The following is an 11,342-nucleotide window of genomic DNA, read 5'->3' as shown; positions in this document are numbered from 1 at the left end:
AAGCTACAATTTTTGAACAGTTTGGACAAAATACTTAAATTGTTAATTTAAATATAATATTACAGTGTCAACTTAAATATAAATTTCAGTTCTACTAAAAAAACCAAATAATATTTTATAAATAGTTAAAAGTGATAAATTATAGTGATAAATGCAAAAACTAAATTGTAATATCAGTTTAACTAAAATATTTCCTAAATATATTTATATAATCGTTAAAAAATTTCAAATAAGTAGCTTAAAATAACTTATAATAACAATAGTTAAAAATAACTCTATATAAATGATTATATTGTTACCTTTAAAATCTAAAAATAATGTTTGATGTTTTAAATAATCATAATGATAGAAATTAAAACATTAAGCAAACATATTTTAAAAAACTAGTTAAAAATAACAACTATAAATAATATTAAACCATATATAATATTTAATTTTATTGATGTGTAACTCGCGAGTAGAAATCATTCAAATGATTGAGATTATGACGTTATAATAGATTTATATATTATCATACAATTCAAAATAGTCAATATATTATATCAAATTAATATACGAATTATTATATCAAATTTAACAACAACGTTAGTGTTATATTTTAAAAAATATATATTTGTAAAGACTTCAATTATATATGTGTTTCTGCGCATTACAATGTCAACTCAAATATAAATTTCAGTTCCATTTAAAAAAAACAAAATAATATTTTTTAAATAGTTAAAAGTGATAAATTGTAGTGATAAAAACAAAAAGTAAATTGTAATTTCAATTTAACTAAAATATTTCTTAAATATATTTTTATAATCATTAAAAGTTTCCAAATAAATAGCTTAAAATAACTTACAATAACAATAGTTAAAAACAACTCTATATAAATGATTATATTGTTAGCTTTAAAATAAAAAAAACAATGTTTGATGTTTTAAATAATTATAATGATAGAAATTAAAACATTAAGCAAATAAATTTTAAAAAATTAATTAACAATAAAAACAACTATAAATAACATCAAATCATATATTATATTTAATTTTATTCATGTGTAACTCGCGGGTAGAAGTCATTTAAACGATTGAGATTAAGAAGTTATAATAAATGTATATATTATCATATAATTCAAAATAATCAATATATTATATCAATTTAGTATATACAAATTATTATATCAAATTTAACAACAACGTTATTGTTATATTTAAAAAATCATATATTTGTAAAGATTTCAACTATATAGGTATTTCTGCGCAACGCGCGGGCATTCGCCTAGTTTGGTATATAGGACAGCTTAATGGTAACGTATCAAATATCTTCAAACACAAATTCAAGTACGAAACTAAATAACATATCTTCAAACACATAAAATAAGGTACTTAGAGCACTTTTTATTTGAGGACACAAAAGAAAGATATGATGTTTCATAGGACATAACGTTAGATTTGATGAGTTGTTTCTTGGATTTGATATCTGGTATAAGCACATTATCAGTTAGGTAAGTTTGGTGATGAGAAAGTTATGTTTAGCAAACTATCATTTCAAATATCCTAAACTTGGCAATTTTGTCTGGCTATAGCCTATATGACGACTATGATGCAAAAAAATTTATAGACCTTGTTCATTGTATGTTACCACAAATGATAAAATTATGCGTTGGTATATCTGACCTAGTGATGGTGAATCTGAATATAGAGAATAAAAAATCAATGTCTATAGAGGTAGAAATTATTTCTAGGGTGTGTCTCCCTACCAATGTAAGTTGATGTTATCGCACCAATAGTATTAATATGCTATGGCCTATAAGCCTTCTACACATTAAAATCCGATAAAGATTTGAAGCTAGCATTAAGAATGAAATGTGTTGAAGAGGATTTTTGAAATTTGTGTAAAAGAAACTTTTGAAAGATAGGTTCGAGGAGTTCTACAAATTACACATTTAGTTACTTTCGTTATTTTTGTATACAATTTAGGATTCAAATCATTAAAGCTGTTCAAAACCTACCATTTAACTAGGTATTAAAGTTTAATGTTTTTTTATACACAATTTATCATTAAACTATGTATCAACCATCTTCTTCGACCAACAACATCGACTTCCACCACCACCGTCCACCTCTCGGGCTCCCACCAACACCATAGACACAAACAACAACTTCTATCACCACCATAACAACCCATCTCCACCGTTCATCACCACCACAATAAATAAATAAATAAATACATAAAAATAAAAAATAAACTAATATCCTTGAACGGAGGTGGGTGCTAATGGCATATGATCCAAGGAGAAACTGGCGAGAGAATATAACGCGGGTATGATGGTTTTCGTGAAGTAAGAGGAGTGGAGAATAGCAAAGAAATGTGTGAATGACGGCACGAGAGATGCCAACAGTAGTAAAGTGAAGGGTTGTGGCATTTTCCCATAGAGAAGAATGAGAAGATTGTACACTTTTTAGTGTTTTTCTAAAAATAAACATGTAAAGTGGTGTAATTTTTTTCTTTGTAGTTTTGTTAGTCATAGAAGATGACTAGAAAAGATGAAACTGACTAAATGTGTACAAAAATTATGTATAAAAATATAAGTTTGTTGAATGTGAGTTTAATGGTATTCTTTTTAACAGGTAAACCAACTTACCGATTAAAATGACACTTCTTGAAAAACAAACATAAAAAAAACAAGTAGATACGTAAATTGATATGATATATCTTCTTTGTAGCCATAGAAGATGACCAAAAAAGACTAAACTAACTAAATGTGTACATAAATTAGTTTAATGATAAATTATATACTAAAATGAGTTTGATGAATGTGAGCTTAATAATATTTCTTGAACATATAAACCAGCTTGCCAATTAAAATGGTATTTCTTTAGCAACAAATGTAAGTTTAATGATAAATAATGTATAAAAAATGTAGATATATACAAAAATAATAGTTCATTGCCTTATAAAATATATTGTTTCACCGTGTATGTTCCATTTCTAAATAGCTTTCAAGTGTTTGTACCATGGATATGTGCTAAAGCTACTATTTTCAAAAAAGAAAAATATCTTATCAACTTTAAACTGTTGTTTTTTGTTCTCATGGGCTTGATTTAATTATCCAATGAAAAACAAGTTGAGAAGAATCACATGAACTTCAAACTTTTTATCACGAGAAAGAAACAATGAAGCTACCCAAGTACCCAACCACTCGTATTTAAATCTTTCTTGAAAGACTTCATTTGCCTTGAATACTATTACAATAGTGTCTCCACTCTCTAATCCCTACCTGTGAAGTTTAGAGACCAAAAATGGGTTGCTCTACATCTTCACTAAATAAAGAACACCGTAAGTCTCACCATGTCCAAACAAGGATTTTTGTTTCTTGTTTCCTGATGTTACAATTTTATTTTATTTTTGCTAAAAAAATGACATTAATTAATTTTGACTGTTTTATATATTATAGCGAGAAGGACAAAAAAGATAAGGAAGCCAAAGCCATGGAAGTTCCCACGTCCGGTGACGTGGAGTCAGCTTGTGCAGATGCGTGATGAGTTTTGGGATACAGCCCCCCACCACGGTGGCAAGAAAGGTAATTTCATTTTACTTTTATTATTTCTTTTATTACTAATATTATTAAGAAAAACTTATTTTGCATTTCTTCTGATAAATATTTAACGTTATCCAAAAAAAAAAAAAAAGAAATATGGGATGCGATACATGCAGCAGCAGAAGCTGATATAGAGCTTGCTCAAGCAATCATAGACAGTGCTGGTGTCATTGTTCATAAACCCGATATGACAGTTTGTTATGATGAAGGAGGTCTCTTTCCTTTTCATTCATATCAACCAAATGCATCTCTGGGTTGTACCATATGGTACAACCCACCATTGCGTTTCATATCATGAGTATATAATTTAATAATTTTTGTGTGATATTTACATTTACAGGTTCCAAATATGAAATACCGAGGTATGTGTTGAGCGAGCCCACAAACTTAATACAACTGAGTTGATCGAGATAATACAAGAAGCACACAAACAAAAGGGGGATATAAATATAAATATATAATGATATATTATTATTATTATTACTACATGTATCTTAATAGTTTTTTTAAAAGCCTGGTTCCACTTTTACTTTTCAACATTTCCAGGCTCATGATTCCATTCTGTAGTTTTATTAGTTTTTAGGCATATTTTTGTAATGGGTTCGAGAAATCCTATGAAAAAAAAAATAACTTACGACTTTCATCTTCTAGTTCTCTTATCTATTGTATTTGTGCAAAAACCATAAGCTAAAATGTAAGCATGATATAACCAAACGAGTGTACATCTTAATCAGCACAAAAATAAATTCTACATAACAAAACTATAGTAGTTATCCATAAATGAGGAAACTTGCCTCTCAAGTCTCATTATTTCTTTTTGAAGAAGGACATTATATTCCCCTGTTTTGGATCCTTGGAAATGGCTTTCTTGTTTCCTGCTTTTCCTGTTGCATTGGATTGAACATTTCCAACCTTCTTGGGAGCAGCAGCAGCTGCTGCAAGAGGCCTGATATCACAAAAAAATTTAGTTTTTATTTAATAAACATTGAAAAGCTTATAACTTTATTCAAAAAGTTTAAATCTTTACTCAATAAACCTAAAAAGTTTAAAGCTACTCAATTATGAGAAAAGCCAAGATACACATCACTTATCACAATATGGTGGTATTTAATATCATGTAATATGCATGAAAAAGTAATTATGAAGTAAAGATATCAGATATGATATCTGATGTGATATATATATATATATATATATATATATATATATAATTCAAAATAGGTACAAAGATACTAAATAATTACCTGTTGGTGGTGATGGTATTATTGTCGTCTTTATTTTTTCTTGTATTATCATCAGGCTTTGTTTCTTTCTCTTCTTCATCCTCCCAAACAACCTCAGTTACTGATAAATAATCAAAAACATTAAATTATTTACTTATATAATATTTCAAATTTTTTCTTACTTTTATTTATTTATGTTTTTTTAACAACTAGAAGCTAAATTTAGTTTATATCAAACCTTCTCTCCCACGTTCATCGATTCGTGTCTTCAAAACTTTTCTCTTTTTAGTCGCCTTTTGAGCAGCATCACTCCCTTTAGCTTTCTGTTCTACATCATCTTTTTCAGGACAAATTTTCTCATTTGAAATAGGTTTCACAATTTTCTTGTCATGGTTCTCTTCTTTCAATATATTTTTAGCATCAATGTCAGATACCTTGACTTTCTCTTCCTTTGGTTCATCAAAATCCAAGCTCTTATTTTCAAGAGCTGTAGTTTTTTTAGAACTTTTCTTTGAATCCACAGAAACTTGCTTTTTTGGAGGATCAGGTGAGGCTAAACTCACTGCATCTTTTATCTCATCTTCTTCATCAGAGTAATCAATGACAACTCTCCTTTTTCTATTATTCCCATCACCATTAGAACCTCTCTTGAAGTTCATTTGCTTATCTTCATCACCACTGCTATCATCTTCTTCCAATTCATTAGCAAGAACTTGAGCATCTGATAGAATTTAAAAGCACAATTAGATGTGTAATACAAGATTTTCAGCTAAATCACAATGAGATTAGAAGCAATAAAGCAAACTAACCATTTGAAACAGGAATGGGATTATCAGTTTTTACAGGTGCAGATTCGGGTTTTGGTTTTACAGATGCACGACCCCACATACTAGCTAATGAACCTGAAGTCCCAGAAGAGGTTTTATCATTCTGGGCTTTCTTTTTGTTTGGCAATTGAGGAGCTTGATCTTTTTTTGGAACTGGTTTGACCTCTTGTTCAATTACTTGGGCCCTATGGCTTCCATTTTGATTATCTTTTCCCTTATCAGGTTTAGGGTTTGATTCTTCAACCTTTTTTTCTTGAAATGAAGCTTTGCTGACTATAGGTGTTCCTTCAGCATTGCGTTTCACAAATGAATTTGAGACCCCACAAAACCTGAAGAAAAAAAAAAGTTAGAGAAATGAATGTGTATTGCACGAATTTGATGAAAAAACAAAAAGATATGAACACCTCACCTGTTGTCACGTAAGCAGTTAACAACATTAGGGGGCTCCTTGAAGAGCTCTTCTGCTTGTATAAACTCAGCATTCCAAAGCACTGCTGGATCTTTAGGGATACAAGCTTGAACACTATATACTTGAACTGAATAATTGTCACCAAATTCTTCTTTGGCTTCTGCATAAAATGAAAAGAAGAATTGAACGTGTATATCCCATATTACAACTGCAAAAATTAAGCCATGGTTGTACTGACCTGAAAGTTTAGAGCTCAAAACAAGCTTTGTGTGGTAAACTGAAGGATTATTCTTCAACCATCCAGATAAAGAATATAACACTTCCAGTTGAGATCCTTGCTTTTCTACGAACTCTTGAAGAAGTCTATGCACAAAGATGTTGATCAAAACTCCACAAATGGATGTGTAAGTGATATTAGAGCTAGGAGAATATCTGAAAAGAAAGAAGAACTCACTTCTTGGCAGTATTTGATGGCACCAAAAAGTTCCGACTCAGCCACTTGTAAGAAACCTACCGAAAATAATTACGGTTTATGAGTTGGAAACCTAAATAGAAGCTCTTTTAGGGTTTCTATGTATAAGTAATCAGAAACCTAAATATAAGGTCTATATGCAAGCACATACCACGAATCAGTCATACCACATAATTAATTACTTCTTCCAGACAAATTTACTAACGAAACGATCGGATAACAACACAGTAGGCACCAGCGATTATAGATTTTGTTATCAACTTTCAACCTATAATTCAATCAGTCTTAAATTTGACGACTATGAACAGAACATAACGAAATACAACATGATCTACGAGGCGCTGCATATAGTGGCGAACAATTTGAAGAAAACGATAAGGCGATAGTAGAGCAAGAGATATATACCACTTGTAGCTTATCGGAGACGAGTGCTTGAATCTCATCTAGAATACCTAGGGTTTCGATATCGGCCATGTCTCCTGAGGTGGGAGGGATCTTTCTCTAACCAACAATTTGCAGCGATTACACGATTTCAGCGTTTCTCTTCCCTCCAGATTCTTTGATTTCCCGCCATTTTCTTTGCCGCTTTTCTTATTTTCTAATTTCCCTTTTTCTTCGTTGATATCATCAAACCATCGACATTCAACACTCAACAGATGGGCCTGTCCGAGTCATTTGTGTTATGCACGTGACGTCTACAATGCACGTGATTTTGCTTAAAGCACATCACAATTTTTTTTTATAAGGAATGTAATATTTTGTTTAAACTTGAAATTTTAGATATAAGGTTTTTATATTTTTTATCCTTAAAATACAGTCAAATATTGCATTTGTTATTAGACTTTATCATAAGAACGTAGATACTTGTGTATGGAATTAATTTGAACATATTGTATAAAGGAAAATTGAAAGTAGTTTATGTATGACAAGTATTAACAAGAAATGTTTCAAATGATAGTCTTATCCTTTTTGTTGATTACTTGGTAATATGGAATATTTGTATACGTTTTAAAGTATTGATTACAAATAATAGCTATTAAATTTAAGGATTTTCAAAAATAACTATCAATTTTTTTGGCCAAATTTGATTTACATTACATAGTTACATCGGTGGACACTTCATGGGCTGAAAACCGATTCTGCAGGGGAAAAGCCCATTTCAAATAGTTCATGTTTCCGGGTTTACTTTTTAGGCTTTCCTTTAAACTCTAATTTATAAAAATAATTCACATCTACTCATTATAATTTCTAATTTTTCATCATTATGTAATTCCTGATTAATAAATTTTTCACCAATCTATCTACAATTCACCATTGGATTAACATGATTATGCATCATGATTCACATATCTCACACATGTCCCTTTTAAGCTATACTTCAATTACAAATACAGACTTTACCAAATACCAATAAGTGTCGTGTAACACTATGACATTTAAAACAATCACATTCGAGCAATCTTATCAGTGAAGATGTAAACCTCATCGTATCCCTTCCTGCACCCAAACAGATAACATTCAAATAACTAAAAGTCCAAAACAAATATTTAAATTCATTACAACAATTTTAATTTCATAAGTAATTAATTTGATGCTCAAAAGTTGCAAAAACTTACCCAGCATACCCACAATAAGTGGGGCTGAAATTGTAAATTAGATTATCCAGCACTTCCTTTGTAGGCGGCCTGTTGTAAGATTTTCTAGCCTCACTACATTGCCAAAAAATAAATAAATAAATAAACTTTCATTACATAAAAGTATATAATTAAAATCAAACTTTATTAAATTAACAAAAAGCGTACCTCACAAAGAAGTTGGCAGCATGTTGAGTCACTTGAACTGCATCATCTGAATGTGGAATCATCGATAATCCCCACTCAAAAGCATTTTTCTGCATCATATATATATATATATACAACATTTACTTGCATATTAAATACCTCTTTTTAAAAAGCTAGCTTATAAGCTACTATAGTAAGAAGATATAGACATTTAGTAAGAGTAATACCTCTGGGTGCCATTGGACAGCTGTCACAGGGTAACTTTTTGATTGAACTGTTGATACATATACCTGATCAAATCATTTTTAAAGATTTTAGATTCGAGCTAATTAGAACATTCACCTAAAAAAGATTCCATAATCGATCTAAGAGGTGAAAGTTGAATGCAACAACATGATCAAGCTATGCACAAATCACAATGCACCTCGTTATTTTCATCAACACTGGTTGTTAAGATCTTGAAGAAACTGCAGAGTTCCATGTTTCCTTGAAAAGTTTCTGGTGATATGCCAAACTGTTACATAGACAAATCAAAATTTAGGATTGAAAAGAATTCTTTGGATTAAGATCATTTTAGCAATGGTTGAACTCACTTTATGGTTTTGCATCACAAGGCATTCTGTGCTCATCTTTGCAAGTAACTCAGGAGGAAATCTGTAGAAAAAACAAAAGGATTAACTTAACATATTTCAGTTATGGAAATCATACAAGTTATTCGTTTTTTAACAGCGGTTTTTTCAATGTGATATACCTTTGAAACAAAGTTCCTTCAACGTTTATGTTCTTAATGAACTGGAGTGTTGAAGCTTGATCTGATGCACTAAAGCCTTCAAGGATGTCATTGTTCTAGTGATATAAAAGAACTACAAACAGTGAAAATCAATGCATAAACAAACAATAATAGTGTAATACATGGATGAACATGGCTTACTTTGCTAACAATCATTGTTAGGAGTTCAAAACCTAAGCATATTGCAAGCAATGGGAAATGGTCGCCTGCATCGTTCTTCTTCAGAACTTGCTGCAAAAGTAGAGAATGAAAGAACCCGATAACATTAAGAGCACATGATCATGAATCAAGATGTTTTTCAGAATAATATTTCAATAAGAAGTTGCAATTACCTTAAAAATTCTGTCTACAACATCAAGGTAGAGGCCAGTCTTAGCCCATCCACCGGTGAAGATTACTCCATTGACCAGATTGAGTTTCTGCAGTGCAATTGAACAGGTTATCTAAATTTATGATGGACACAATTAAAAGCGATTTTATAGGATAGGCACATACGGCCATTCCTTGGATTTCGGATGCTAGATAACACTAACGAATACACGTAACTAATTAGATCAGATAATTTTATAGGTTAAATTTCAACGTTCTATTCGATGCCGATTAATCGATTCAGTTGAAGTTTCTGGAAATGGAATTATAGATTGAAGATGTGAGAAATTACACTCTGTAGAACCTCCGAAGGTTCATTATAGATGAGAGGAATGACCCTAGCTCCGGCAGATTCAACAAACTTGACATACGAGGCAGCAATATACGAGGCATTAGTAGCGTTATTAAGTCGACCGGAGGCACCATCGCCTGGATGGCTGAGAATCCCGATTATCGGGCGGTAATTCAGCTTAGGATCCGGCGCAGGACACGATGAAGTCAAACCAGCAACAGAAGCAGAGGGCAAGAAGATTTTTGACTCGGAAGCAGCGTTAGCGGAGCTGACTTCTTTCATGAGAGACAGCAGAAAAGGGATCCATATGTAATTCCACATGTCGGAAGTAGTAGCAGGTGAAATGGACGGAGAACTGGAGGAGGATGAGGAGTGTTCAGTAACGACAGTGACAGAACACGGTGGTGGTAGTGGTGGTGGTTGTGGCGGTTTCATCAGCAGATGATGTGAGAGGAAGCAGCGGAGGAGGTAATCGACGGCGCTTGAGGTTTCAACATCGGAGAAACGAGAAATGTGATCGACGCCGCCGTTGGCTGTATTACCGGATCGATAATCCGGAATTTAATCGTAAATAAGAATTTTGTCAATATTTACACGTTCACATTAGTTATTTTATTGAAATATAGTATTTGTATTTTATAAAAGTAAAAAACAAAATATTTTAATTATTAAAAAAAATATTTGTAACTTCTATATCCTAGCCGTTCGTTCATGACACGGGCACGTGTAAAGCCATGAGCCACACGAGGAAACATCACGTAAACAAGAAAATGTTATCGCTAACTTTTTAAATTGTTGTTTACATACTACTAACATGTTCTTATTCGACGGGAGGATATGGGTAACTCCCCTCATTTTTTGTGGTGACAATATTTTTTCTTTCACTTTGATATCTTTCACCAAAGGTCCAAAACTCAAGTAATAGGTGAGAAAGATTTTCTCACTATTTCTTTTTTCTTTTAAATAAAATTTCTTTTTTTATGATTTATAATTTTTAAACTAATAATAAACATAAAATTTAATTAAAAATAAAAAGTATTTCATTAATTAAAATAAAAATTACAAAACCTAATATTTAAATAAGTAGAAAATTTAAAAGAACAAAAAAACACAAACAAAAAATCAAACAAGCCACAACATAAATACATGATTAATATCTTAATTTTAAAAAAACCAAAATATGTCACTCGGAATCATCATCCACGTCATTGACTTCATCGTTTTTATCATTCTCATAAACGTCACTCTCGTCATTAGAATCTTCGCTCTCAACGAACATATTAAAATCCATGTCTGATTCGTCAAACAAATTATCATGACAATACTCTATCGGCGGCTGAATATGAGTTATATAAAGGTGCTCCACCAAATTAGCACGAAAGGCGTGATGAATGTCGCGATTGTGTACTTCTTTTATATTTGCCTTGTACTCTTGTGTACCAACGGCTACTCCTTCGATATTTGACAAAACTTCATTTTCGTTGTACCGACATATCGCTCTTCTTTCGTCTTCAAGAATCATATTATGCAATATGATACATGCATACATTACGTGTTGTAACCTTTTCACTTCATATGACCTTGTCCCGACTG

General features: G+C 31.3%; 3 protein-coding genes across 3 annotated transcripts; 1 reads left to right on the top strand and 2 right to left on the bottom strand.

Annotated features, from left to right (window-relative positions):
• The first annotated feature begins 3,182 nt into the window (after positions 1 to 3,182).
• On the top strand, positions 3,183 to 4,240 carry LOC145062585 (uncharacterized). Its single transcript, XM_079010167.1, has 4 exons — positions 3,183 to 3,324; positions 3,443 to 3,568; positions 3,679 to 3,798; positions 3,927 to 4,240. Exons 1-4 carry the CDS (start codon positions 3,288 to 3,290, stop codon positions 3,989 to 3,991), a joined length of 348 nt encoding a protein of 115 aa, XP_078866293.1. The 5' UTR covers positions 3,183 to 3,287; the 3' UTR covers positions 3,992 to 4,240.
• A 29-nt stretch (positions 4,241 to 4,269) lies between these two features.
• Positions 4,270 to 7,152, bottom strand: POLD3 (DNA-directed DNA polymerase). Its single transcript, XM_079010166.1, has 8 exons — positions 6,923 to 7,152; positions 6,500 to 6,555; positions 6,284 to 6,408; positions 6,046 to 6,205; positions 5,619 to 5,965; positions 5,048 to 5,530; positions 4,831 to 4,930; positions 4,270 to 4,532 (listed from the first exon to the last, which is right to left on the bottom strand). Exons 1-8 carry the CDS (start codon positions 6,989 to 6,991, stop codon positions 4,394 to 4,396), a joined length of 1,479 nt encoding a protein of 492 aa, XP_078866292.1. The 5' UTR covers positions 6,992 to 7,152; the 3' UTR covers positions 4,270 to 4,393.
• A 610-nt stretch (positions 7,153 to 7,762) lies between these two features.
• Positions 7,763 to 10,367, bottom strand: LOC145062759 (gamma-glutamyl hydrolase 2-like). The gene is made up of 10 exons (XM_079010358.1): positions 9,750 to 10,367; positions 9,421 to 9,507; positions 9,230 to 9,319; positions 9,050 to 9,144; positions 8,892 to 8,952; positions 8,723 to 8,812; positions 8,526 to 8,588; positions 8,320 to 8,408; positions 8,134 to 8,226; positions 7,763 to 8,014 (listed from the first exon to the last, which is right to left on the bottom strand). Exons 1-10 carry the CDS (start codon positions 10,182 to 10,184, stop codon positions 7,963 to 7,965), a joined length of 1,155 nt encoding a protein of 384 aa, XP_078866484.1. The 5' UTR covers positions 10,185 to 10,367; the 3' UTR covers positions 7,763 to 7,962.
• Between the last annotated feature and the right edge of the window lie 975 nt (positions 10,368 to 11,342).

Source organism: Lactuca serriola, chromosome 7 (assembly GCF_051521515.1).
Source record: "Lactuca serriola cultivar US96UC23 chromosome 7, Lser_US96UC23_V15, whole genome shotgun sequence".
In the NCBI taxonomy this organism is placed as follows: domain Eukaryota; kingdom Viridiplantae; phylum Streptophyta; class Magnoliopsida; order Asterales; family Asteraceae; genus Lactuca; species Lactuca serriola.
The sequence above is the reverse complement of the archived record's forward strand: the minus strand, read 5'-3'. Positions and strand labels throughout refer to the sequence as shown.

Excerpts from the sequence above, each read along its gene's own strand:
- LOC145062585 (XM_079010167.1), top strand. The coding sequence starts at position 3,288 with ATGGGTTGCTCTACATCTTCACTAAATAAAGAACACC. Across the intron at positions 3,325-3,442 it reads TTCACTAAATAAAGAACACC|CGAGAAGGACAAAAAAGATA; the intron begins GTAAGTCTCACC and ends TATATATTATAG. Across the intron at positions 3,799-3,926 it reads AGTTTGTTATGATGAAGGAG|GTTCCAAATATGAAATACCG; the intron begins GTCTCTTTCCTT and ends TTACATTTACAG.
- POLD3 (XM_079010166.1), bottom strand. The coding sequence starts at position 6,991 with ATGGCCGATATCGAAACCCTAGGTATTCTAGATGAGATTCAAGCACTC. Across the intron at positions 6,556-6,922 it reads TCTCCGATAAGCTACAAGTG|GTTTCTTACAAGTGGCTGAG; the intron begins GTATATATCTCT and ends TATTTTCGGTAG. Across the intron at positions 4,931-5,047 it reads CGATGAACGTGGGAGAGAAG|TAACTGAGGTTGTTTGGGAG; the intron begins GTTTGATATAAA and ends ATTATTTATCAG.
- LOC145062759 (XM_079010358.1), bottom strand. The coding sequence starts at position 10,184 with ATGAAACCGCCACAACCACCACCACTACCACCACCGTGTTCTGTCACT. Across the intron at positions 8,227-8,319 it reads GCTGCCAACTTCTTTGTGAG|TGAGGCTAGAAAATCTTACA; the intron begins GTACGCTTTTTG and ends TTGGCAATGTAG. Across the intron at positions 8,015-8,133 it reads ACTTATTGTGGGTATGCTGG|GAAGGGATACGATGAGGTTT; the intron begins GTAAGTTTTTGC and ends GTTTGGGTGCAG.